We start from the raw sequence: 24369 nt of genomic DNA, 5'->3' as shown, positions 1-24369 counted from the left end.
GCAGCTGATTCCTTGATATCCTGACCAACTGACCACAATCATTGAGGATAGGCAGCAATACCTCTGCCACAGTTATCCTCAACACAGGTGCCCCACAAAGCTGTGTCCTCAGCCCACCACTCTACTCCATATGCACTGATGAATGTGTGGCCAGATTCAACTTAAACTCCTTTTACAAGTTTGCAGATGATACCACAGTAGTGGGCCGTATCTCAAATAAAAATGAGCTGGAGTACAAGAAGGAGATAGTTTAGTGGCATGGTGTCGAGACAATCACCTTTTTCTCATTATCGGCAAAGCACAAGAGTTGATCATTGACTTCAGGAAGGGGGTGCAATGCTCCTGCTCACATCAAGTGTGCTGAGGTCCAGAAGACTGAGAGCTTCAAATTTCTCGGAGTGAATATCATCAATACCTTGTATTGCTCCTACCATGTAGTCTCCATGTCAGCAAAGCACATCAGCACACTTCCTCATCAGGTTAAAGGAACCTGACACACTTCCTTTGATATTTGCCAATTTTTTATCGATGCAGCTTAGACAACATCCTATCCGGATGCGTCACGGATTGGGAGGCAACTGTTCTGCATGTGACTGCAGGAAACTGTAGAGAGTTGTGGATACAGCTCAATACATCATGGAAAACAGCCTCCCCTCCACGGACTCTGTCTACACTTCTTGCTGTCTCAGTAAAGGACGTGGACATTCTCTCTTCTCCTTCCTCTCATCAGATAGAAGATACCAATGCTTGAAGGAACATAGCACAAGTTTCATGGGCAGCTTCTACTTGGTATTATAACATTAGAACCATCCCTTAATACGAAAAGGTGGAATTTTGTCTTTATAATCTACTTTGTAATAGCCTTGCACCTTATTCTCTGCCTGCACTGCACTTTCTCTGTAACTGTTGCACTTTATTCTGCATTCCGTTATTGTTTTAGCTTGTACTGCCCCGTGGCACTGTGTAGTCAAATGATTCACACAAGCACAACGCAAGACAAGTTGTTCACTGTCCCTCTGTACTTATCGGTTAACCTGGAACTATCACACAAAGGAAAAGAACCCCACATCCACACTATCAGAAGAGGAACAGAGATGAGTCGTAAGGTTACAAACAAGAGAAAATCTGTGATGCCGGATTTCCAAGCAACCATCAAGCAAGGGTCTAGGCCCCAAACATTGACTGTACCCTTCTCCATAGATGCTGCCTGGCCTGCTGAGTTCCCCCAGCATTGTGTGTGTGTGTTGCATGAGTCCTGGATTTCCCAAATGTTCATTAAGTCCAATATACTGGCAGCACAGGACCTCAGCTTGAACATTTGGCTTCACTAGTACCGATACCTGTGTTTTCTAGTTGATCTGTTCGTACGGGGTGGGGAAATAGCTTCACAAAATCGAATGAAGTCCCATGTTTCTGTGGCACCTCTCATTTCGTTTCAGCAAATTGCTTTACAGCCACTGAGGGACTTTTCAGGAAACATTCTCGCAAGGTGCTGCTGGTCTCTGCACAGCAATCTCTTACATATAGCAATGCGATGCTGATCCGATAGTCTGATTTAGTGAGGAACAGGTATTGGCCAGGAAACTCCTCTGCCCCTCTGCAGTGTCTCTAACAACCAGCTGAGAGAACGTAGCAGTCGAAAAGCTTATCTAAACACCAGCACCTTCAGAAGGCAGCAGGGGAGAGTCAGACTAGAGGTTTCCGCCGAAATTGGTGGATTAGTTCTGAACCCCAAACACCTGACTCAAGCAGAAGAGTTGACTTGTACTCAACATCCTAGAGGCTACACAACTTCAAGCACTGCACTAGACTGTGGAGGGGAAAAGCAGTAAATTACTACTCACAGATCCTAAATCATTTTAAAAGCTCCTTAAATAACCTAAGTACTTTAAGTCAATATTCCCATAAAATAAATCACTCAACGATTAAAGAAAAGTAAAAATTACAAGCCCTCTGTGCACAATACATTGTTGGGTTAGTCAAATTGCAAGATGTTGTATAGTTACTCATATTGTCTTTGGTTGCTGCTAACAGCAGAAAGGCATGATTTAGAAACCCCAAGGAAGCAATGTTTTAAGAGCACATGGAGAAGAACAGAATAATCAGCTAAACCAGTAACTGATGATGAGTGCAAACCCTCAAAGCCTCTGTGGGATAAAAGAGGTGGAGCAAAGGAGATGACTACTTTGTGCTCCTAAGAAAGAAGAGCTCGAAAAGAAGATGGTGTAATACTTGCTGGCTTCAGGACACAAATTAGAAATCCGGTGCAGCAAAGAGCCCTAGCAACATTGGGCAAATGACTATGAGGGCTTTGGGCTATGGGTTAATAGAACCATTAGTCCACTTATGCCACTCCCTGAACTTTGGAACAGGATGAGTTCTCTTTGAGTCTGTTCTGTCACTCCATGAAATTAAGACTGATCTGTGATCAAACTCCATAAACCTTTCATTTCTCCATCTCTTGTAATGCCTTTGGTGAAGAAATGCACACTTGTCACGACAGAATTTGTTTTGCCCAACTGATCAAAATCTTTCTGCACCCTGAGACTAGCCTTCACACCATTAGCAACTTTTGATTTATCTGCACTTCTTGCTACTACCATTGGGAAGGAGGTACAGGAGCCACAGGTCCCACAAAACCAGGTTCAGGTACAGTTATGGCTGTATACCCTTTAGGCTCCTGAACCACTGTGGATAACTTTGCTCACCACAACTCTGGACCGATCCCACAACCTATACATTCACTTTCAAAGACTCCACAACCCACGAGTCTACAACTCATGGTCTCGGTATTATTTATTCTTTATTTGCACAATTTGTCTTCTTTTGCACACAGGTTATTTGTCAGTATTTGTTTATGTATAGTTTTCATAGATTCTATTGTATTTCTTTATTTTCCTGTAAACACCTGCAAGAAAATTAATCTCAGGGTAGTATATGGTAACATGCATGTACTTTGACAATAAATTTACTTTGGCTTTGACTCTTATTAGTCATATCTCCTACATTAATATCTAAGTCATTAATGTATAAAGCAAAGAGCAAGGTTTCCAGTCCTGATCCATAATGATGTTTGGCCATTGGTAGAGTGAGGGCAGAGGCTATTTAGCATTTGGAAGATGTGAGTCTGGGCTGAGTAGATGGAACCAAGGGATTTTGGAGTGGAAAAACACTGATCACCAGAAACTAAGGCACACGTTTGCAAAGCCATAAAAACAAAGCATTAAACTTTATTTCTAGAGGGACAGAATGGAAAGGAAGGAGAATATGCTAAATCTGTACCAAACCTTGTTAGGGCTGTGCTTAAGACTGTGCATGCCTTTGGTCACCATTTTATCTAAAGATACTGAGGCACTGGTGAGGGTCAGAGTTCGATTTATATCGACAATGCGGAAGTGTTACAGTAAAGGACGGACGGCTGATTGCCTTCTGTTTTGAGAAAAGAAAGCTGAGGGGTGACATAAAGAAGGCCTTTTAAATTATGAATGCTTGAATGAAAGATTCCACCCAGGGGGATGTGCATAACCAGAGGCTGTCAGTACAAGAGAGTAATTGAGAAGCAAACCAAATGCTGGAGGGACTCAGCAGGCCAGGCAGGAAATAAACAGTCAGCATTTCGGGCTGGGAACCTTCACTAGGACACAGCCTGAATTTTCGACTGTTTATTCCCCTCTGTAGATGCTGCCTGACCTGCGAAGTCCCTTTCGTATTTTGTGCATGTTGCTCAAGATTTCCGGCATCTGCAGAATCTCATGTGTCTACCGAGAACCCAATAGGAATTTCTTTGCCCAGGCAGTGTGAGCCTGGAAGTCAGCACAGGGAGTGACTGAGGGGAAGAGCATAGCTGCATACAATGGGGTGCTGGACAAGCATTAGTGAGAGAAGAAATAAAGGCTCAGGCTGACAGATTGAGATGGGAAGGCGGGAGGAAGGATGTGTGGAACAGAATGGTGCTGTGGACAGGGCTAACTCTACTGTCTCTGTGCTGTATGTTCCAAGCCATCCAAGGCCTGGTACTATTATTCAATTTGTAATTTAAATTACTCATCTGTTCACCAACCATTCCCTTGTTCGCTCCTCATGCCCCCATTTCCATCCTCCCCTGGTTAGTTAAATCCACTGCTTCCCCACCAGTTCTCATTCAATGAAAGGACAGTGGGCAGCAGCATCGAATGTGGTCATAGCTGGTTCTCAGCCTCAACTCCATTCCCAACACCTCTGTACAACGGCGTTGGTGCAGCTGTACCGAAGAGAAGTGCAAGAGAGGCTTGGTGCTTCACGAAGGAGCCCACCATCCACTGCGCGGTCATCTTTTCAACTTCTGTACCTTGCCGTGGACCAAGACACAATTCTCAGATATCCAGATAGGACGCTAGGAATGTAGATTCCCACCATTATTTAACACTGGAGGGAGGCGTCCCTTACTACGTCCCTCATCTCATCAGAAACCCTTAGCCGTGCAGCTATGGCCAGTGTGATGGGAAGAACCAAATGACCGCACGATGACCCCAGCTAGCTCCAAAGAATAAAATTAGCAAAACTGGATGGGTAAGCAGGTTAATATTAATTGCGTAAAGTCACAGCAAGAACTGGCAAGAGTGATTCACATTTACTTAAAGTGACTTTATGCCTCAAGTCCTTCAACTTTGGGTTCCTCTCTGGTACATTTCAGTGAAGACACTTTTGGTTCAATCATTTTATAGTTACCAGTATTGAACAGAATATTCCTGTACTGATGTTAAAAGGAGATCCTGATCATCCAACAAAGGGAAGCTTTCATTGCTGGGTAACGTATCATTGAACAGTTACACTGACAGGAACAACTTCTTTAGAAGCTGACTGGGAAAGTTACTTATTGAATTTTTTTAGGTTCGTAGGAATGGCTTTGGAAACAGAGAGGGGAGTTTGGAGTTCGGTTAGCGTTTGGGGACAGAGATGTGGGACTGTCACTGGTGAGTCCTGAGTTGATACCGGAGATCAAAGCCCGAAGGTTGATCAAAAGTCCAGCAGTTGAGACCAGATGGCCCCAACCCCGAATCTGAGAATCTCTGCAAGTCCACTGGAAAAGTCAAAGCCTCGGTGTCTGCAAATCCATGAGTCTGCTGAAGGATGAAAGCCAAAGAGAGTCTGCCCTGGGGTTAGAGGAACGTGCACTGGGAGGAATGATTGGGGCTTGTTTTGCTGTTGTTGTTTTGTTACTTGTAGTGTTCTGTGTGGTTTTCCCGAGCACGGTGACATTCTATGTTGATGCCAGAGCGCGTGGTGACACTGTGGTCACCCCCAGCACATCCCTGGGTGGGCTGATGGGTTAACAGAGATGTCGCATTTCACTATGGTTTGAGGTACACATGATAAATAAATCTAAATCTGAAATCTGAAGTGATACCAACTGATTCTAAGGAGGACATTCAATCCCTTACCTGGGCTGAATTCCGTACGAATGTGAGGTTGGAGTGAAAGATGAATGATATTTTCATTCCGAGTGCTAGGGTGGGGAAGGAATGTCCTTAGAAGACTGTTCAGTAAGTGAGAGATGAAGGAGAGTTGGGGACTTTTGATAACAGCTGCATTTTTTTACAACTGCCTGTTCAGCAGCTTCTGTGACGGTGTTGATGGATTTAATTTTCTGCTACAACTTCAGGGCCAATTTGAACGAATTACCTGGAAATCGGACCCCACCGCGCCAGGTTTCTGTGCGTTGTGCCACCCAGTTTCTATGAAGAGTGATACGTGAGTAAAACTGCAGGCTGGTTGGGACGGTTAACTTACATTGGAGGTCTCACCCTGCATATGGGGGAACTCACAGAGGAGCACAGCCATCTGCAGAGGCTCTAAAGCCACCTGGAACTTTAATTCACATTGGTTTGGTCTCACCATCTGAAAGCCCTTTCTGCAGGATGACCTCCTCCAGCCCATGCTGATGCCTTCAGCATCCTCGGGAAAATCCCAACATAGTGCTTGAAACTCAAGTCAGGAATGCCTCAGACAGAAGGTGAATGGTGTTTGGTTTTCAGATTGGAGAAGGATTATCTGACTGGCCTCACACAGTGACTTCTCTTGCACTGTCCTTACAGTGCTGCAAGAGGTCAGATATATTGAGTTTGTTAAACTTCAAATTAGTGTGTGTACTGCACAACTGCTGCAATATAAGTGGATGCTCATCCAAGAATTTAACCACAGTGCTCCCACGCCTTGGCTTCCCTCAAGTGTATGTCCAATTCATGTGGAAAGCCACTGATGCCTCTGTTTCTATTGGCGAGTTGAGGCCATTATGTCTGTACATATCGATTGGCATCTCCCTAGAGCGAGGGGTTTGGATGGAGTGGAGTTTGTTAGGTGTGTTCCGGAAGATTTCCTGACACAATACGGACTGTAAAAGCTTTTATAGATATGTAAAAAGGAAAAGACTGATAAAGACAAATGTAGGTCCCCTGCAAACAGAAACAGGTGAATTGATTATGGGGAGCAAGGACATGGCAGACCAATTGAATAATTACTTTGGTTCTGTCTTCACTAAGGAGGACATAAATAATCTTCCAGAAATAGTAAGGGACAGAGGGTCCAGTGAGATGGAGGAACTGAGCGAAATACATGTTAGTAGGGAAGTGGTGTTAGGTAAATTGAAGGGATTGAAGGCAGATAAATCCCCAGGGCCAGATGGTCTGCATCCCAGAGTGCTTAAGGAAGTGGCCCAAGAAATAGTGGATGCATTAGTGATAATTTTTCAAAACTCGTTATTGAAACGTATAAGATCCTAAAGGGATTGGACAGGCTAGATGCGGGAAGATTGTTCCCGATGTTGGGGAGGTCTAGAACGAGGGGTCACAGTTTGAGGATAGAGGGGAAGCCTTTTAGGACCGAGGTTAGGAAAAACTTCTTCACACAGAGAGTGGTGAATCTGTGGAATTCTCTGCCACAGCAAACTGTTGAGGCCAGTTCATTAGCTATGTTTAAAAGGAAGTTAGATATGGCCCTTGTGGCTACAGGGGTCACGGGGTATGGAGGGAAGGCTGGGTTCTGAGTTGGATGATCAGCCATGATCATAATAAATGGCGGTGCAGGCTCGAAGGGCCGAATGGCCTACTCCTGCACCTATTTTCTATGTTTCTATGTTTCTAATATGTAGATGAGCCTACAAGAGGAGAGGCTGTACTTGATTTGGTATCGGGAAATGAACCTGATCAGGTGTCAGATCTTTCAGTGGGAGAGCATTTTGGACATAGTGATCACAATTATATCTCCGTTACTATAGCATTGGAGAGGGATAGGGACAGGCAAGTTAGGAAAGCGTTTAATTGGAGTAAGGGGAAATATGAGGCTATCAGGCAGGAACTTGGAAGCATAAATTAGAAATAGATGTTCGCAGGGAAATGTATGGAAGAAATGTGGCAAATGTTCAGGGGATATTTGCATGGGGTTCTGCATAGGTACATTCCAAGGAACCATGGTGCACAGAGGCTGTTGTAAATCTAGTCAAGAAGAAAAGAAAAGCTTACGAAAGGTTCAAAAAACTAGGTAATGATAGAGATCTAGAAGATTATAAGCCTAGCAGGAAGGAGCTTAAGAAAGAAATTAGGAGAGCCAGAAGGGGCCATGAGAAGGCCTTAGTGAGCAAGATTAAGGAAAACCCCAAGGCATTTGCAAGTATGTGAAGATCAAGAGGATAAGACGTGAGAGAATAGGGCCAATCAAGTGTGACAGTGGAAAAGTATGAATGGAACCGGAGGAGATAGCAGAGGTACTTAATGAATACTTTGCTTCCGTATTCACTACAGAAAAGTATCTTAGCGATTGTATGGATGACTTACAGTGGACTGAAAAACTTGAGCCTGTGGATATTGAGGTAGAGGATGTGCTGGAGCTTTTGGAAAGCATCAAGTTGGATAAGTCACCGGGACCGGACGAGATGTACCCAAGGTGACTGTGGGAAGCATAGAAGGTTTCTGAGCCTCTGGCGATGATCTTTGCATCATGAATGGGAATGGGAGAAGTTCTGCAGGATTAGAGAGCTGCAGATTTTGTTCCCTTATTCAATAAAGGGAGTAGAGATAGCCCAGGAAATTATAGACCAGTAAGTCTTAGTTCAGTGGTTGGTAAGTTGATGGAAAAGATCCTAAGAGGCAGGATTTATGAACATTTGGAGAGGCCTAATATGATTAGGAATAGTCAGCATGGCTTTGTCAAAGGCAGGTCATGCCTTACGGGCCTGATTGAATTTTTTGAGGATGTGACTAAACACATTGATGAAGGTAGAACAGTAGATATAGTGTATATGGATTTCAGCAAGGCATTAGATAAGGTACCCCATGCATTGAGAAAGTAAGGAGGCATGGGATCCAAGGGGACATTGCTTTGTGGATCCAGAACTGGCTTGCCCACAGAAGGCAAAGAGTGGTTGTAGATGGGTCATATTCTGCATGGAGGTCGGTGACCAGAGGTGTGCCTCAGGGACATGTTCTGGGACCCCTACCCTTCATGATTTTTATAAATGACCTGGATGAGGAAGTGGAGGGATGGGTTAGCAAATTTGCTGATGACACAAAGGTTGGGGGTGTTGTGGATAGTGTGAAGGGCTGACAGAGGTTACAGCGGGATATTGATAGGATGCAAAACTGGGCTGAGAAGTGGCAGATGGAGTTCAACCCAGATAAGTGTGAGGTAGTTCTTTTTGGTAGGTCAAATATGATGGCAAGAAGGTAGTATTAGTCGTAACACTCTTGGCAGTGTGGAAGATCAGAGGGATCTTGGGATCCGAGTCCGTAGGACTCTCAAAGCTGCTACGCAGGTTGACTCTGTGATTTAGAAGGCATACAGCGCATTGACCTTCATCAATCGTGGGACTGAGTTTAAGAGCCGAGAGGTAATGTTGCAGCTATGTAGAACCCTGGTCAGACCCCACTTGGAGTACTGTGCTTAGTTCTGGTCACCTCACCACAGGAAGTACGTGGAAACCATAGAAAAGTTGCAGAGGAGATTTACAAGGATGTTGCCTGGATTGGGGAACATTCCTTATGAGAATAGGTTGAGTGAACTCAGCCTTTTCTCCTTGGAGCGACGGAGAATGAGAGGTGACCTGATAGAGGTGTACAAAATGATGAGAAACATTGATCGTGTGGATAGTCAGAGGCTTTTTTCCAGGGCTGAAATGGCTAGCATGAGAAGGCACAGTTTTAAAGTGCTTGGAAGTAGGTACAGAGGAGATATCGGGGTAAGTTTTTTACGCAGAGAGTGGTGAGTACATGGAATGGGCTGCCAGTGACGGTGATGGAGGCGGATACGATAGGGTCTTTTCAGAGACTCCTGGATAGGTACACGGAGCTTAGAAAAATAGAGGGCTATGGGTAACCCTAGGTAATTTCTGGGGGAAGGACATGTTCGGCACAGCATTGTGGGCCGAAGGGCCTGTATTGTGCTGTAGGTTTTCTACGTTTCTATGTTTCTACATGCTAATTTGCTGAAAATGTTAACTTGTGCACATGGTCCTTGAACATGGCAATAACGTCCCTCTGTCTATACCAGTCCCACGGTCTTGTCAACTCCACCAACCATTTCTCAACTTTCTTTGCTCCACAAAGGACAGCCTCAGCTCCTCCAGTCAAATGTTGGGGTTGAAATCTCTCTTTCGTGAATCCCTCCTGTACCTTCTCAGCCTCCTTAGAGTTCAGTGTTTAGATTTGGACACAATATTCCCGTTGTGACTGATCAGTGTTTTATTCAGATACAACAGAACTTCCCTCAGTTCTTCATTGATGAACCCTATGGCAGCACATGCTTTGCTAACAACTCTCTGAAAGTCCTTCACTTCCATGGATCTCTGCACGTGAATCCAGGTCCCTCTGCTCCTATACTCAATGCAATCTCATTCTTCACTTAACACGCCTCTGTAAGAACTTCCATTTGATTTCAGCTTGCACATTCTGCGCATTCTGCAAGCCCTGTCTACATGCGTATATTTAAAGTGCAGGTTGATAGGTTCTTGACTATTAAGGGTGTCAGATGCTTTTTCCCAGGGCTGAAATGACTAACAGGAGAGGGCACAGTTTTAAGATGCTTGGAAGTAGGAACAGAGGAGATGTTAGGGGTAAGTTTTCTATGCAGAGAGTGGTGAGTGCATGGAATGGGCTGCCGGCAACGGTGGTGGGGCAGATACAATAGGGTCTTTTAAGAGACTCCTGGATAGGCACATGGAGCTTCGAAAAATAGAGGGCTATGGGTAACCCTAACTAATTTCTAAATTAAGTGCATGTTCAGCACAGCGTTATGGGCTGAAGGGCCTGTATTGTGCTGTAGGGTTTCTATGTTTCTAAGTTCTATGTGTCAAATGATGCAGGCGGAAGGCAGGGGAATGGGTTGAGAGGGAGAATAAATCAGTCATGACTGAAGATTCAAGTACACTTATTATCAGGGAATACATAAATTATGCTACCTTGAGATTTGCTTGCTCTTAGGTAGCCACAAAGCAAGAAATCCGAAAGAACCCAATTAAAGAAAGAAAAGAATAAAAATAAAAATAAAAGACTAACGCTCGATGCGCTGGAGAAAAAAAAAACCCCTGCAAACAATTGAAGTGAAAAACAGCATTCTAAGCCAAAATTGAATCCTCAGACCTGAACCCCAGAGTAGGCCCAAAGCCTGGCTTATCAGTTCATCATATTAGCAGCACGGAGCACTGTAACTGGGGCAGCCCTTTTAGCCTCAGTGCTGTGGGGATGACCATCGTGGAGAAAGAGTGAAAACGGCTCTGTCCGACTGACAGCCTGCCTTTTCAGTCCATCTGGGCCAACGTTTAAATTTACCAAACAACAGAACAGTGAAAGGTTCTGGCACCCTGGAGAGAGGAATGAAAATCGCAGAGAGCGAGTAAAATCGGCTCTCGCCTCCGATCTGGGCCGGCGTTTAAATTGTCTAAACAATGTATTGTACCTCGCACTAGCACCTGAGCACCGCTGCTGTGAAAGGCTCCGGGCCTAGACCACGCTACCTACTGACTCACTCCAGGACCAGATTTCATCACCTAGCCCAAAGTTGCTCTCAAGCTCTGCAAATCAGCTTGATGCTCAGAACAATCCAGCTTTGCACCCGGGCCTGTTGCCCGGGCACCGAACCTCCTCTGCCCAGGCCCCGATATCTCCTTTTGGTGCCCAGAGTGATCCAGCCTCACCCCTGGGCCAGCAGTACGGGCACTGGAACTCCATCTGCAATGATTCTGCAACACATCATCTTGGTTCATCCCCCGAACTCGCCTCGCCATCGCTCACCCGCTTCAAAGTTTACAGTGATAATTTAACACAATTTACTTAAGAAAAGGTATTTTTTTAGAGATGTTTTTAGTCAGATTTCTTAATTTTTTGACCAGCAGGAGGCCGCCCCACACGTTTAGTAGTGCCATTTAATTGGATGTTCTCCGGAAGTGATCGAATGGCAGAGCAGATTTGATGGAATGAATGGCCTAATTCTGCTCCTATGTCTGTGGGCTTCTCGCAGTCTCTGGGATAGATCAGTGGTGCAGCTAGAAGAGCTGCTGCCTCACAGATCACATGAACTCGGTTCACTCCCGACCTCCAATGTTGTACGTTCTGCCTATGAGTGTGTGAGTTTTCTTCTAGTGCTTGTGTTTCCTCCCATATTCTAAAGACATACAGACAGGTTAAGTGGCCACTATAAATAACTTTTAATGAGTGTAGAACCTGGGGAGAATAAAATAGGATTGTTTAAGATTAGAATGAGTGGTCACTTAATGGTAACTGTAGACTCGATGAGCAGAAAAGCCATCTATTTGCCTGTCTAAGAGTCTCCTAAATGTTCCTAATGTATCTGCCTCGACAACCACCCCTTTCTATGTCCTGTATATGTACCACTCTCTGTGTGAAAAAAACTACCTCTAATATCTCCACCTGCCATACTTCTCTCCAATTGCCTTAAAGTTATGCCCTCTTGTATTAACCGTTGCTGCTCTGGGAAAAGGGCACAGGCTATCCATTCTATCTACGCCTCTTATCTTATTATACACCCCTATCATCACCTCTCATTCTCCTTTGCTCCAAAGAGAAACACTCTAGCTCGTGCAAGCTCTCCTCATTAGACATGCTCTGTAACCCACGCATCATCCCAGTAAATCTCTGCACCCGCTCTAAAGCTTCCACATCCTTCCTATATAGAGACAACCAGAGTGGAACACAATACTCGAACCTGAGCTGCATGGTTTTGTTGCAGTCCCCCAACTAATGAAGGCCACACATACATGCATTCTTAAGCACAGCACCTAGGGATCTACAGACACGCACTTCAAGATCCTGCTGTTTCTCCAAACTGCTAAGAAACCTGTCATTAACCCTGTACTCTGCCTATTCGATTTCCTATCCAATACTGACTCTTTAAACACACAGCCTCCCCTGTGCACACAAGCCTTTTTTATGGAACTACTGTATATCAAAGACACTAAGAAGTTATAGAAGCAACATCTACCACATTACATTGAGTAACCTTTTCTGTCAACTCTTTGGATTAGTCTAACACAGCGTTTTCCAATTTTTTTAGCTCAACGCCCCCCCACAAAGCACCTCCATACTTGCTAACTTAGGCACAATATATTTTTCAGCGCCCCCATATTGTGAAAACATGTCTACCATATGCGAACAAGAGAAAAATGATTCTGCTTTAAATTTTTATTTGTCTTTAAACCTAGCTTACACAGTACCTGTGCACTGTACAGCAGCTTCAATATTAATGTAATCCTTCAGCTTGACGGTTTTTAATAAGAGGTGAAGTATCTGGTTCAAGATGTGACAGCAAAAGTGCCCACGTGTAATAATGTCCAAGCAGTTTCTGCTTTTTGTGAGGATGTAGTTCACTGCTCTGAAGCCTCTTTCAACAAGGTAGGAGGATGGAAATGCAATGAAGAGTAGTTTGGCTCTTCGCCAAAGACCAGGAAATTCTGTATGACAGTGTATACACACACCACAAAAGCTAACATTTTTGAAAAGTATTTTTGCTTTTTCATCATTCTGAATTTTGATCATTTCTTTTTGCAAGCTTTTTTCCTCTTCTTCCACTTTGCAAAGCAATGGGTTAATTACACAGTCCAGGATTTGCAGATCATTCAAATCCTTGAATCGATTGTGGAAAGCTTCTTTACTGACTGCAGGTGTAAGCAGTACTCTTGCAAATCACCGTAGGTGAAAGAGAGTGCTATACTTCCCATGCAGGGAAAATGTGAGAACATTCTTCTCCCAATATTTTACTTAAATATTTCCAATTTTATGATGAAAGTGGACACTGCACTGCACTTTTTGCCGGATTAAGTTGAAATTTTCACCCTGTGGCTTCATACTTAGAATGTTAATTTTGTTCTTACCGATCCGCTAGGTATGCTACATCTCCATGTAGAAATTCAATCTTGTTTCCTAAGCTCTTGTCAACTTTGAGCAAAAGTTCAACCACAGTCTCAAAAAGATGAAAGAGACGTTTTAAGCAGCAGCCTTTTGACAGCCAACACACTTCAGTGTGAACAAGCAAACTCTTCATCATTATCTTGGCATAACTGGCAAAATATTCTGCTTATTAATGGATGAGCTTGAATTTTGTTGATAGCAGATATTACAAGAGTCATGCTTGAAAGAAGTCACTGGCTGAGGTTTTTGGCTGTGAGATGTTGATGATAAATTACACAATAGATTGCAAACAGACTTGAAATTTCTTTTTCATAAATGCTACTAAACCAGCATGGCGACCTGGGAATGCCTATTGGATGCAGACGATGGCAGTGAGTTGACACAGTCGGTCAGGTCTCCTGTCTCAAGTTGGGGTGCCACTTACTGCCCTCCCCAACAAACTTGAACGCCCCCTGATGACTTCTATTTCCCCTGATGCCCCCTCAGGACACGTAACCATCCCCTTGGGGGACAATACTGTCCCTGTTGGGAATCACTGGTCTAACACATCTTCCCTTCAATAAAGCTGTGCTGGCTCTTGTAGTCAGACAGCACAGAAATAGGTCCTTCTGTCCACAAACCAAGAAAACCATCAGATACTCATTTCTCTACCCTGACTCATAATAATAATAGATAAGAATGGAAAAACAAATGTGAATTACAGTAAGTGTGTGTATATATAGATCAATTAAATAATTCATGCAAAAATAGAAATTAAAAATGGTGAGGTAGTGTTCATGGATTCAATGGACTCTACCACTCTTCAACAGAATAGGGACAACTTACAGTGGCCAACTAATCTACAAACCTGCCTGCCTCTGATGAAATGCTAGCATCCAGAGGAAATCCCTGTAGTCATGGGGGGGGGGAGGGAACGGCAAACTCCACACAGACAACACCGGTGGGGTGGGGGTACGGAAAACTCCCCACAGACAGCACCCAAGGTCAGGACCGAACCCGAGTCTCCGGCGACGTGAGGCAGTCACTCGACTAACCGCGCCACTGAGCTTTCTCCTTTATCCACCCAAATTTCTCGGAGTCTTTATCAATTTTTTTTTCTAATTTCTGTTATTGTTCTTAAATGTTTCTCCATGTCTGAGAGTAGAACAATAATTGCTCAGGATGTCCTTGTTGGAAGAGATGTCATACTTGCCATTTTCCAGACTGCCCTCCTGATGTAAATTGTCAAATTATGGATGGTCGATGGCCAGCAGAGACCTGATGGTCATAAGAACTTGATTCCTTGCTATATGGTTCTGTGACTCTGTAGAATTTGGGCAGCTCATTATCAACGTTTCCTCAACTTCCTTAAAATGGTCCCATCCAGCCGAGCTGATCTATTTACCATAATCCTGGCCAGGCTTTATTATTTCTCCTCGCTATTGGTTTCAACCCCATTCATTGTCCCTGCTTCCTTCCCTTTCTGTTGCTTTGTCTGCAGTGATTTGGCGTTCTCTGCCTACGGGGCTGGTGCTCGTTCAGTGCAGAGGTGGTGAACAGGCAGTGGAGAGGAAACAATTAGCAGAGCAGTGGGGAATGGTGTTGAACAGATTGATTTCCATGAGCCAGCACCAACACCACAGCAACACCTCCCTAACCCTGTGTGGTCCTGGTATGAGAACTCATCTTCACGGGTCCCTGCCGAATTCATGGTCGGGTTCAGCTACAATTCAGCATGACATTTTACCCCACGCGGCAAGCTTGGCTCAACGAGACAGGTATCCTCCAACCTATTAAGGGAAAATGAGGGGGCATAATCCTCAGGTGATTTAACGCTATCAGAGAGTGGTGAGTGTGTGGAACACATTGACAGGGGTGGTGGTCAAGGCAGATACATTAGGGACATGTATGAAACTCTTAGATAGGTACTTGGATGATCTTCTCCGTGGATTGTCACCTTGTCGTGGTGGAGAAGCTTGTGTGGTCCTGTGATCCCGAGAGCGATGCTGTCTGGAGCTATGTTCCTGGTAGGGTCATCCATGGCGATAAGGTCGAGGGTGAGGTCCTTGACAAAGAACAATCCAACCAAGACCTCAACGGTGGAACAGGCAGACGAAGTTACTTCGAGCTCAACGGCTGTGAAGGTGGATGAAGGCTGCAACAAATCCGTCAGCTCCAATCGTCGTGGTTTCCATGCCATTGGAATCAGTTGGTTGATTTGTGAAGTATCGTGTGCTTCTTGGAGTGTAACATCAATTACACGTTAAACAAATACACGCACAGGCGTCTTCACTCTGTACGGAACGAGGACCATCATCCTTGACCTCGAGGGATAGCCACGACGACGACGATGACTTGGATGATAGAAAAATGGATGGCTATGTATGAGGCATTGGTTAGGTTGATCTTAGAGAGTAGATTAAAAGGTTGACACAACATCGTGGGCTGAAGGGCCTGTACTGTGATGTAATGCTCTATGTTCTAAAATCAGGCAGGGTTACCGACAACAGTTTGGGTCACCAAGTTTGGTGAGTGTTACCTGCGACTGAAACACATGAGACCCAGTGCAGGCCCAAAGCCACACTGACTGACAGGGAAGACTGTCAGCTGAAGTGATCAGCTCCTGGAGGAAGCCTGCCGGTTAATTCTGAAACATGACTTACGGATGTAAGCTGTGGAAGTGTCACTACATAATTCTCACACAGGAGGTTTGAAGAACGCTGTCTCACCACAAAAACCCATCTGCAATTCACCAGCAGCTACCAGTGAGGATAGAAACAGGTGCCCTGAAGTAACATAGGATCCCGGTTTACAAGCTACTGCATACCCTCCTCGCTGTACTTGTGCATAAAGGCTCAACCTGAGCTTATTAAAACTGACTCGGGGCGAGACCAGAACTAGAGGTCATGGGCTAAGGGTGAGTGGTGAAATGCTTTTAAGGGGAATGAGAGGGGAAATTCTTCACTCATGAGACTGTGGACCGAGGTGCCCGCAGACGTTCTGGATGTGGGTTCCATTTCAACATTTGAGAGAAATTTGGATAAATACTGTATATGGACAGGAGGGGTATGGGGGGCTATGGTCCAGGTGTAGGTCAATAGGACTAGGCAGATTAATAGTTTGGCATGCACTAGATGGGCCAAAGGTCCTGTAGTGTTCAATGACTCTATGACTCAAAGTTTTAGTTTGAACCAACAGCAATTAATAAAGTAGTATCATTCTTAAGCAAAGTCATTATCTGATGTGTTTTATTATGTGCTGAATTGGCACTAGACGTTCATGTACACACTTCAATGGACGAGGTACAAAAGAATACAGACCTAACGTGGGCAGAGAGGATTCATGTAGATGGGCAGAAAGGTTAGCACAGGAGCTGTGGGCTGTACTCTGAATCTCCCTAGGGTATGGTTTCCCTATGTACATTCCCTGAAGGTATTGACTGTCCCTGGAGTACAATGTTTGAAGGTACCAACACTCTCCAGGGTAGTCTCTGAAGCTACCATCTCTCCCTGGGGTAATGACTCTCCCCAGAGTGTAGTCACTAATGCAGTGACACACCCCAGGATGGCATGGTTTCATATGCCATGTCAAATGACATGGGTGATCACAGTCCATGACCATGATTGTTCTTGGCAAATTCTACAGAAGTGGGTTTTCCATTCCCTTCCTCTGGGCAGAGTCTTTACAACTTGGGTGACCTCAGCCATTATCAATACTCTTCTGAGATTGTCTGCCTGGTGTCAGGGGTTGCATAACCAGGGCTTGTGATAAGTGCCAGCTGCTCGTACAATCATCCACTACCTGCTCCTGATGAGGGGGCTACACTTTGCCCTTAGGGGGCCTGCACACTTGCGGAGGAAGGAGCAACTTACACCTCCTTTGGTAGGGTCGTATCTCCACCCCATCACCCCAGGACTTTTCCTTCATGAGTTTGACCTTTGGGCCCTGCGCCCAAGACTCAAGTCACGTGTTTGACCTTTGTGACTCAACCGACCCGACCGCTGGAACTGTTGACCATCGACTGCAGAATGCCTTGTGCCTCGACCTCTGAACTTGCATGGACCTCTGATCCAGGTAGCCTGGATGGGGAAGGGGTGGAATCGCAAGCCCCCGTGACTCCTGCTGTACAAACCTCCAACTGGATTCCCCAACCTTGGGGTTGCTAGTGTCCTGTCGACCCAATCCGATTTGACCGGACAACTGAATTGCAGACTTTCGACTGTGATGTGTTCCATCCTGGACTTCGAACACAAGCTACTGCTCTGACTCTTCATTCACCGTCCACCATGTCCCTAACTCCCTGCGCTGTCCCCAAAACCATCCCTACGAACCTAAGAAAAGACAATTAAATATGAGATACGATATCGATGGACATCTTGACCCAATCTCTTAAAGACTTTGTACATCTTCATATTGTAATTCCATATCTATATGGTGACAATTACGCAAAGTCTTGCTTGTAACCAGGTCGTACACTTTGAGCAGAGACTGCAGCTCCTCTGAAGTTTGCCACACTGCAATGTCCTGTTGAACAACATCCAAGCGAGAAGTAATTGGGAACATTTAAGTAAATCCTTTTTTTGCAAAACAGTCTGAAGTAGCTGGTGATTTACTGTTGGCTGCCCCTTCATCTTTCCACATTTTGTCATGTTTATTTAGCTTTTTTATCTTCTTCTTCTGCCACTTCACACCTTTCTTTCTCTGACAGTTTTTTCCTCATTAATTGGCTTTTACTGCCAATTGCTCTTCCACATGGTACTGGAGCTTGCTTCATTCTTTAGTCACTTACCACGTTCCAGCTTCTCTCTTACTCTCCTGCCTTCTGTGTATTCGCCCAGATGATAAAGACCCTTCTTAGCTCACTCTCTCCTGAAGACGATGATCCTTTCCATCATGTGGTTACACTTGGCCGAAGGTATCTTACCCTGGCAAACACTCCTTACTACCTAAACTGGAAAATGTACAGCTGACCACCTGCATCATGCATATAAGTAGACGTGTGTGTTGAAAATCCCTCATAGCTCTCGATCCCTGTGATATCTGCCTCCTTAGATTGCTGAGCCTATTGCGATGATCAGTAGGGGCAGGAAAAGTACCAGAGGATTGGAGAGTTGCAAATGTTTCTTGTTCAAGAAAAGGAGTAGAGATAACCCAGGAAATGATAGACTAGTGAGCCTGACTTCAGTAGTGGGCAAGTTGTTGGAGAAGATCCTGAGAGGCAGGATTTATGAGCATTTGGAGAGACATAATCTGATTAGGGATAGTCAGCATGGCTTTGTAAAGGGCAGGTTGTGCCTTACGAGCCTGATAGAATTTTTTGAGGATGTAACAAAACACATTGATGAAAGTACAGCAGTGGATGTAGTGCATATGGATTTCAGTAAGGCATTTGATAAGGTTCCGTATGCCAGGCTCCTTCAGAAAGTAAGGAGGCATGGGATATAAGGAGACCTTGCTTTGTGAATCCAAAAACTGGCTTGCCACAGAAAACAAAGGGTGGATGTAGATGGTTTGTATTCTGCATGGAGGTCGGTGACCGGAGGTGTTCTGCAGGGATCTGTTCTGGGACAACTACTCTTTGTGATTTTTTATAAACGACCTGGACGAAGAAATAGAGAGGTGGGTTAGTAAGTTTGCTGATGACACAAGGGTTGGAAGTGTTGTGGATAGTCTGGAGGTTGTCAGAGGTTACAGCAGGACATCAATGAACTTCAACCCAGATAAGTCTGAAGTGGTTCATTTTGGTAGGACAAATTTGAAGACAGAATATAATATTAATGGTAAGACTCTTGGCAGTGTGGAGGATCTAAGAGATCTTGGGGTCCATGTCCATAGGACACTCAAAGCTGCTGCGCAGGTTGACAGTGTTGTTAAGAAGGTGTATGGCATGCTGGCATTCATCAGCTGTGGGATTGAGTTCAAGAGCCGAGAGATAATGTTACAACTATATAAGACCTTGGTCAGACCCCACTTGGAGTACTGTGCTCAGTTCTGGTCACCTCACTACAGGAAGGATATGGATGCTGCTATAAAGAGAGTACAGAGGAGATTTACAAGGATGTTGCCTGGATTGGAGGGTGTACCTTATGAGGATAGGTTGAGTGAACTTGGCCTTTTCTCCATGGAGCCACGGAGGATGAAAGGTGACCTGATAGAGGTGTATAAGGTGATGAGGGGCATTGATCGTGTGGATAGTCAGAGGCTTTTTCCCTAGGCTGAATGGCTAACACAAGGGGGCACAGTTTTAAGGTGCTTGGAAATAGGTACCAAGGGGATGTCAGGGTAAGTTTTTCACACAGAGAGTAGTGGGTGCATGGAATGCACTGCTGGCAGCAGTAGTGGAAGTGGATACAATAGGGTTTTTTAAAAGCCTCTTAGATGGGAACCTAGTGCTTAGAAAAATAGAGGGCTATGTGCTTGGGAAATTCTAGGCAGTTTCTAGTGTAGGCTACATGGTCAGCACAACATTGTGGGCCAAAGGGCCTGTAACGTGCTGTAAGTATCTATGTTCTATGTTCAATGTTCTTTCTTGAATATAAAAATTCCTCAGCATTCCATCATCAGCTAGTTCAGGGGTCAATACCAAAAATCGATCAGACGTCTGGAAGTTGAAGCCTGATGCCCAAGCCTGGAGACTGGAGCCTTGCCCTGGAGTTGGAGGACTTTCTCTGTGTGTGTGTGTGTGTGTGTGTGTGTGTGTGTGTGTGTTTTGTTTCTTGTTGTGTTCTGTGTTATTCAGCTGAGCATTGGGGGCATGCTATGTTGCTGCCAGAATGCGTAGCAGCTTTTGCAGGCTTCCCCCAGTACACCCCTAGGTTGTGTTGGTTGTTATGAAAGCAATACGTTTGACTGTATGTTTTGAAGTGCATTTGATAAATAACTCCGAATCTCAATCTCAGTCTGAACAATACAGTGAAAAGCTTGTCTTCAGTATAGTTCATACACATCAAATCACTGTGCATATCATATATGAAGAAGCAGCCAGTCAAGGTGCCCAGAGAAATATCTACAAGATTCCAAAATTGGTATGCGTAAAATTCCAGGCCATAGCCAGTGATCCTGTGAGAGATGAGAACGGTCTGCTTTTGACAACTGAGAAAGAGCATGAAGCACGATGGACAGAGTATTTTAGTATTTTGGAGAATTACTGAATAGACCTTCACCAGAGGAAGAACCTGACATACAAGAGGCAGCAGAGGACCTCAACATCAACACAGGTCCACCCAAAAAAGAGAGTGTTGCTGTGATTAAATCACTAACGAACACCAAAGCTGCAGGACATGACGATTTCAATGCTCGACCATTCAAAGCTGAACCAAAGGTTGCAGCTGCCATCCTGCAAACACTGTTTACTGTAAGCTGGGAACGTGGACAAGTACCTGAGGACCGAACAAAAGGAGCCGTTGTTAGCAATCCCAAGAAAGGAGCGCTAAGTGATTGCCACAATTGATGTGGCATCACACTTTTGTCAATGCCCAGCAAAATTCCTGCCAACGTCATTGTCCAACGGATTACGGATGCTGTCGATGTGTGCTTGAGGAAGGAGAAAGCTGTCTTAAGAAAGAAACGAAGCTGCGTTGACCAGATCTCCACACCCTGTAACATCATAGAACGGTTCGTAGAGCGGCAGAGACAACTGTGAGTGAAATTTGTGGACTTCGAAAAAGCTTTTGATCGCATCCACAGGGAGATCCCATAGTGAGTTCTCAGATCATATGGGATTCTTTCCAAAACTGTTCTGCTTATCTAGAGTTTCTATGACAACTTCACCTGCACAACTGGGGACAGCAACTTGAGCTTTGAAGTCAAAGCAGGAGTCGGACAAGGCTGTGTGATGTTGGTGATGATTGTTTAACCTGATGATTGACTGGGGTATGAGGGAAAGAATGAAACCCAAGGTCTTCTACCTTGGAGGGCCTTGACTTTGCGGATGGCCTTGCCACACTATCACACACACATCAATGCAAGCAAGAGGAAACTCAGTGCCTGTAAAGACCGAGACCATGATCCTCATTGTATATTCTCCTCTTTCCTTCAAGGCATACAGTGTCGACTTACACAGCACCATCAAATTCAGCTCCCTGGGCAGCATCATTCAGCAGGATGGTGAGCCCAAGGATGACACCCAATGCAGACTCAGCAAAGCTAGGAACATCTTCAGAACGATGAGAAGTGTATGGGAATCCTCCAAGTACAGCTTCAACACCAAGGTGAAACTATACCAGAACTGTGTTCTGTCCACACTCTTGTACGGGTCAGAATGCTGGCGCACGACAGACACCATACTCCTTCAATGTCATCAAGGGGACATGGCCGCAATCACCATGAGGAAGCGCTGGAGATGGATTGGGCACGTGATGAGAAGAGGGGCCAACTCCATCATCAAGACAGCATTTCATTGGACTCCTGAAGGGTGGAGGAAACACGAGGAGCAAAGTCAACTTGCTCCGTACCGTACAGGCAGAAATGAGGACCGTGTCCCGTATTTCCCCCACTAGGGTAGAGTGTTCCTATGAAACCGTTCGTAAGCTGAAATGGCGTAAAGCGCAGAAGCGATTACCATTAATTTATATGGGAAAAATTTTTGAGCATTCCCAGACCCAAAAAATAACCTACCAAATCATACCAATAACACATAAAACCTGAAATAACACTAACATATAGTAAAAGCAGGAATGCTATGATAAATACACAGCCTATATAAAGAAGAAATAATGTATGTACACTGTAGTTTCATTTAACAGAATCGGGAAGATTAAGCCAAAACCGACTTGCAGAGAAAAAAAATCGGCACGTCACGCATGCGCACACAGGTGCCCACGCAAGGCTTCATGGTCATGGTAGTCTTTCTCGAGCTAAACTCAAGCATCCTGTATTTGACTGCTACTTTTGTCCCTTATTTGGGAGTGAGAAAGTTTGCGACCCTGTGTACACATGACGAATCACTGAATCTGAATCTGCAGTGGCATCCTGTCCCTCTTTTTTAATTCACCTCTGCAGGCTGCTTCTGGCAAACACAATGCTGCAAAGTTGAAAAACTGTCCCCATTGCTTCCTGTCCTCCTTTGTACCTTTGTATACACTGTCAGGAGTTAAATTGACATACTACAGCTTTGAATTTTACTAATAATTTTGTGTGTCACGTTGTCAAATGTCTTTTTAAGGTTAAGACCCAATACTTCATCATTCCCCACTTGAGATGTCATTTAAATTAATTGGCCATGGACACTGCTTAAAAGCAAGATGTTCTCACTCCAAATCTGATCTGTCAACGAGACTATAGTTGTACAGACAATGCCGAAGATTACTCAAGCAACTTATCCTATTGTTTTACTTTGAACCACTGGTGGTTCTTGCCTCAGCCTTCCTTTCTCCTTCAGAAATTGACACATCAGCATCTTTCAAATCCTAAGTCACCTCCTCAATGTGCAACGACTTCCACATCATGATGGTGGTAAAACTCTTGACTCGCACCACCCATCCCTCTAGAATAAACAGTATCCTTTGCTGAGGAGGAAACCCATAAAACAGAATCTTCATCCAATTTAAGCAGGTGTGAATTTACTTGGATTATCTCTGGCCCTCGTTCCTTGTAAATACTTCGCAAATCAGTACCTGAGTCCATTTAAAAACGCAAACACGAGGAAATCTGCAGATGCTGGAATTTCAAGCAACGCACATAAAAGTTGCTGTGAAACGTCGACTGTACCTCTTCCTAGAGATGCTGCCTGGCCTGCTGCGTTCACCAGCAACTTTTCTGTGTGTTACCTGAGTCCATTTGCCTTTTTGTACTCCTTTGAAGTTTAAGCCTGGTTGTGAGGAAGGAGGCTGGAAGGAGGTGTTGCATTCCCAGCCTTTGGAGATATAGAGATATAAAACTCATCCAAAATTGGCTGTCAGGCTCAGTTCTATAGTAGTGTTACAGAGTCAGACAGATAAAGCACTGAAATAAGCTCTTTCCTGGAATGTGCACTTACACCCATTTACTTTAATTCAACATCCATCCTATATCCCTATCGAGTAGAGCCACTGCCTCATAGTGCCCGAGATCCAGATTCAATCCTGACCTTGGACACTGCCAATGTGGAGATTGCACATTTCCCTTTCACCAGGCTGGTTCACTCACCGATCATGAGGCTATTCAGGTTAAGTGGCCACTGTAAGTTGCCCCCTCCCACCCCATCCAGGCATGCTCGTTTCCTGCTGCTGCGTCAGGAGAAGGTACAGGGGTCTGGGAACCAGTACCAACAGGTCCAGGAACAGTTATTATTCCTCAGCCATCAGACTCTTCAACCCGAAGGGATAACTTCACTCAACTTCACTTGCCCATCACTGAACTGTTCCCACAACCAATAGACTCACTTTCAAGGACTCTTCATCTCATGTTCTCAATATTTATTTCTTATCTCTTTCATTTTGTCTTTGCATAGTTTGTTGTTCATCCTGTTGGGTCGGTCTTTCATTGATTTTGTTGTGTTTCTTGTATTTACTGTGAATCTCAGGTTTGTATATGGTGATATTTGTGTACTTTGAACTTTCAACTTCGAACCACTCACATTTAGAATGGCCAGTTAACCTGCCAAGTTCACACCTTTGGAATGTGGGAGGAAATCATGTAAATTCCACACAGGCAGTATCCAACACCTCGTACTTAACTGAATCAAATGCCATTTGCCAGTCCTTGGCGTACTTACCCTGCTGATCAAGATCCCTGTGACCTTTAGTAATGTACTTCACTGACTATGATACAAAGAAGATCACCAGATTGATTCCTGGGATGACAGGACTTTCATATGATGAAAGACCGGATCGACTAGGCTTATACTCTCTGGAATTTAGAAGATTGAGTGGGGATCTGATTGAAATGTATAAAACTCTAAAGGGATTGGACAGGCTAGATGCAGGAAGATTGTTCCCGAGGTTGGGGAAGTCCAGAAGGAGGGGTCACAGTTTGAGGATAAAGGGGAAGCCTTTTAGGATCGAGATGAGGAAAAACTTCT

The 24369-nt window shown here is 44.6% G+C and overlaps 1 protein-coding gene across 1 annotated transcript in view; it reads right to left on the bottom strand.

Moving 5' to 3' along the window:
- Positions 1-11251, bottom strand: part of LOC134338073 (potassium voltage-gated channel subfamily KQT member 4-like) — a 224352-nt gene extending 213101 nt beyond the window's left edge. The window contains exon 1 of the mRNA XM_063033606.1: positions 11106-11251. Coding sequence (XP_062889676.1) covers positions 11106-11251 — 146 coding nt within the window. The remainder of the gene's footprint in view (positions 1-11105) is intronic.
- Between the last annotated feature and the right edge of the window lie 13118 nt (positions 11252-24369).

This window comes from Mobula hypostoma, chromosome 26 (genome assembly GCF_963921235.1).
Source record: "Mobula hypostoma chromosome 26, sMobHyp1.1, whole genome shotgun sequence".
Taxonomy (NCBI): Eukaryota; Metazoa; Chordata; class Chondrichthyes; order Myliobatiformes; family Myliobatidae; genus Mobula; species Mobula hypostoma.
This window is presented reverse-complemented; position numbering and strand designations above follow the sequence as displayed.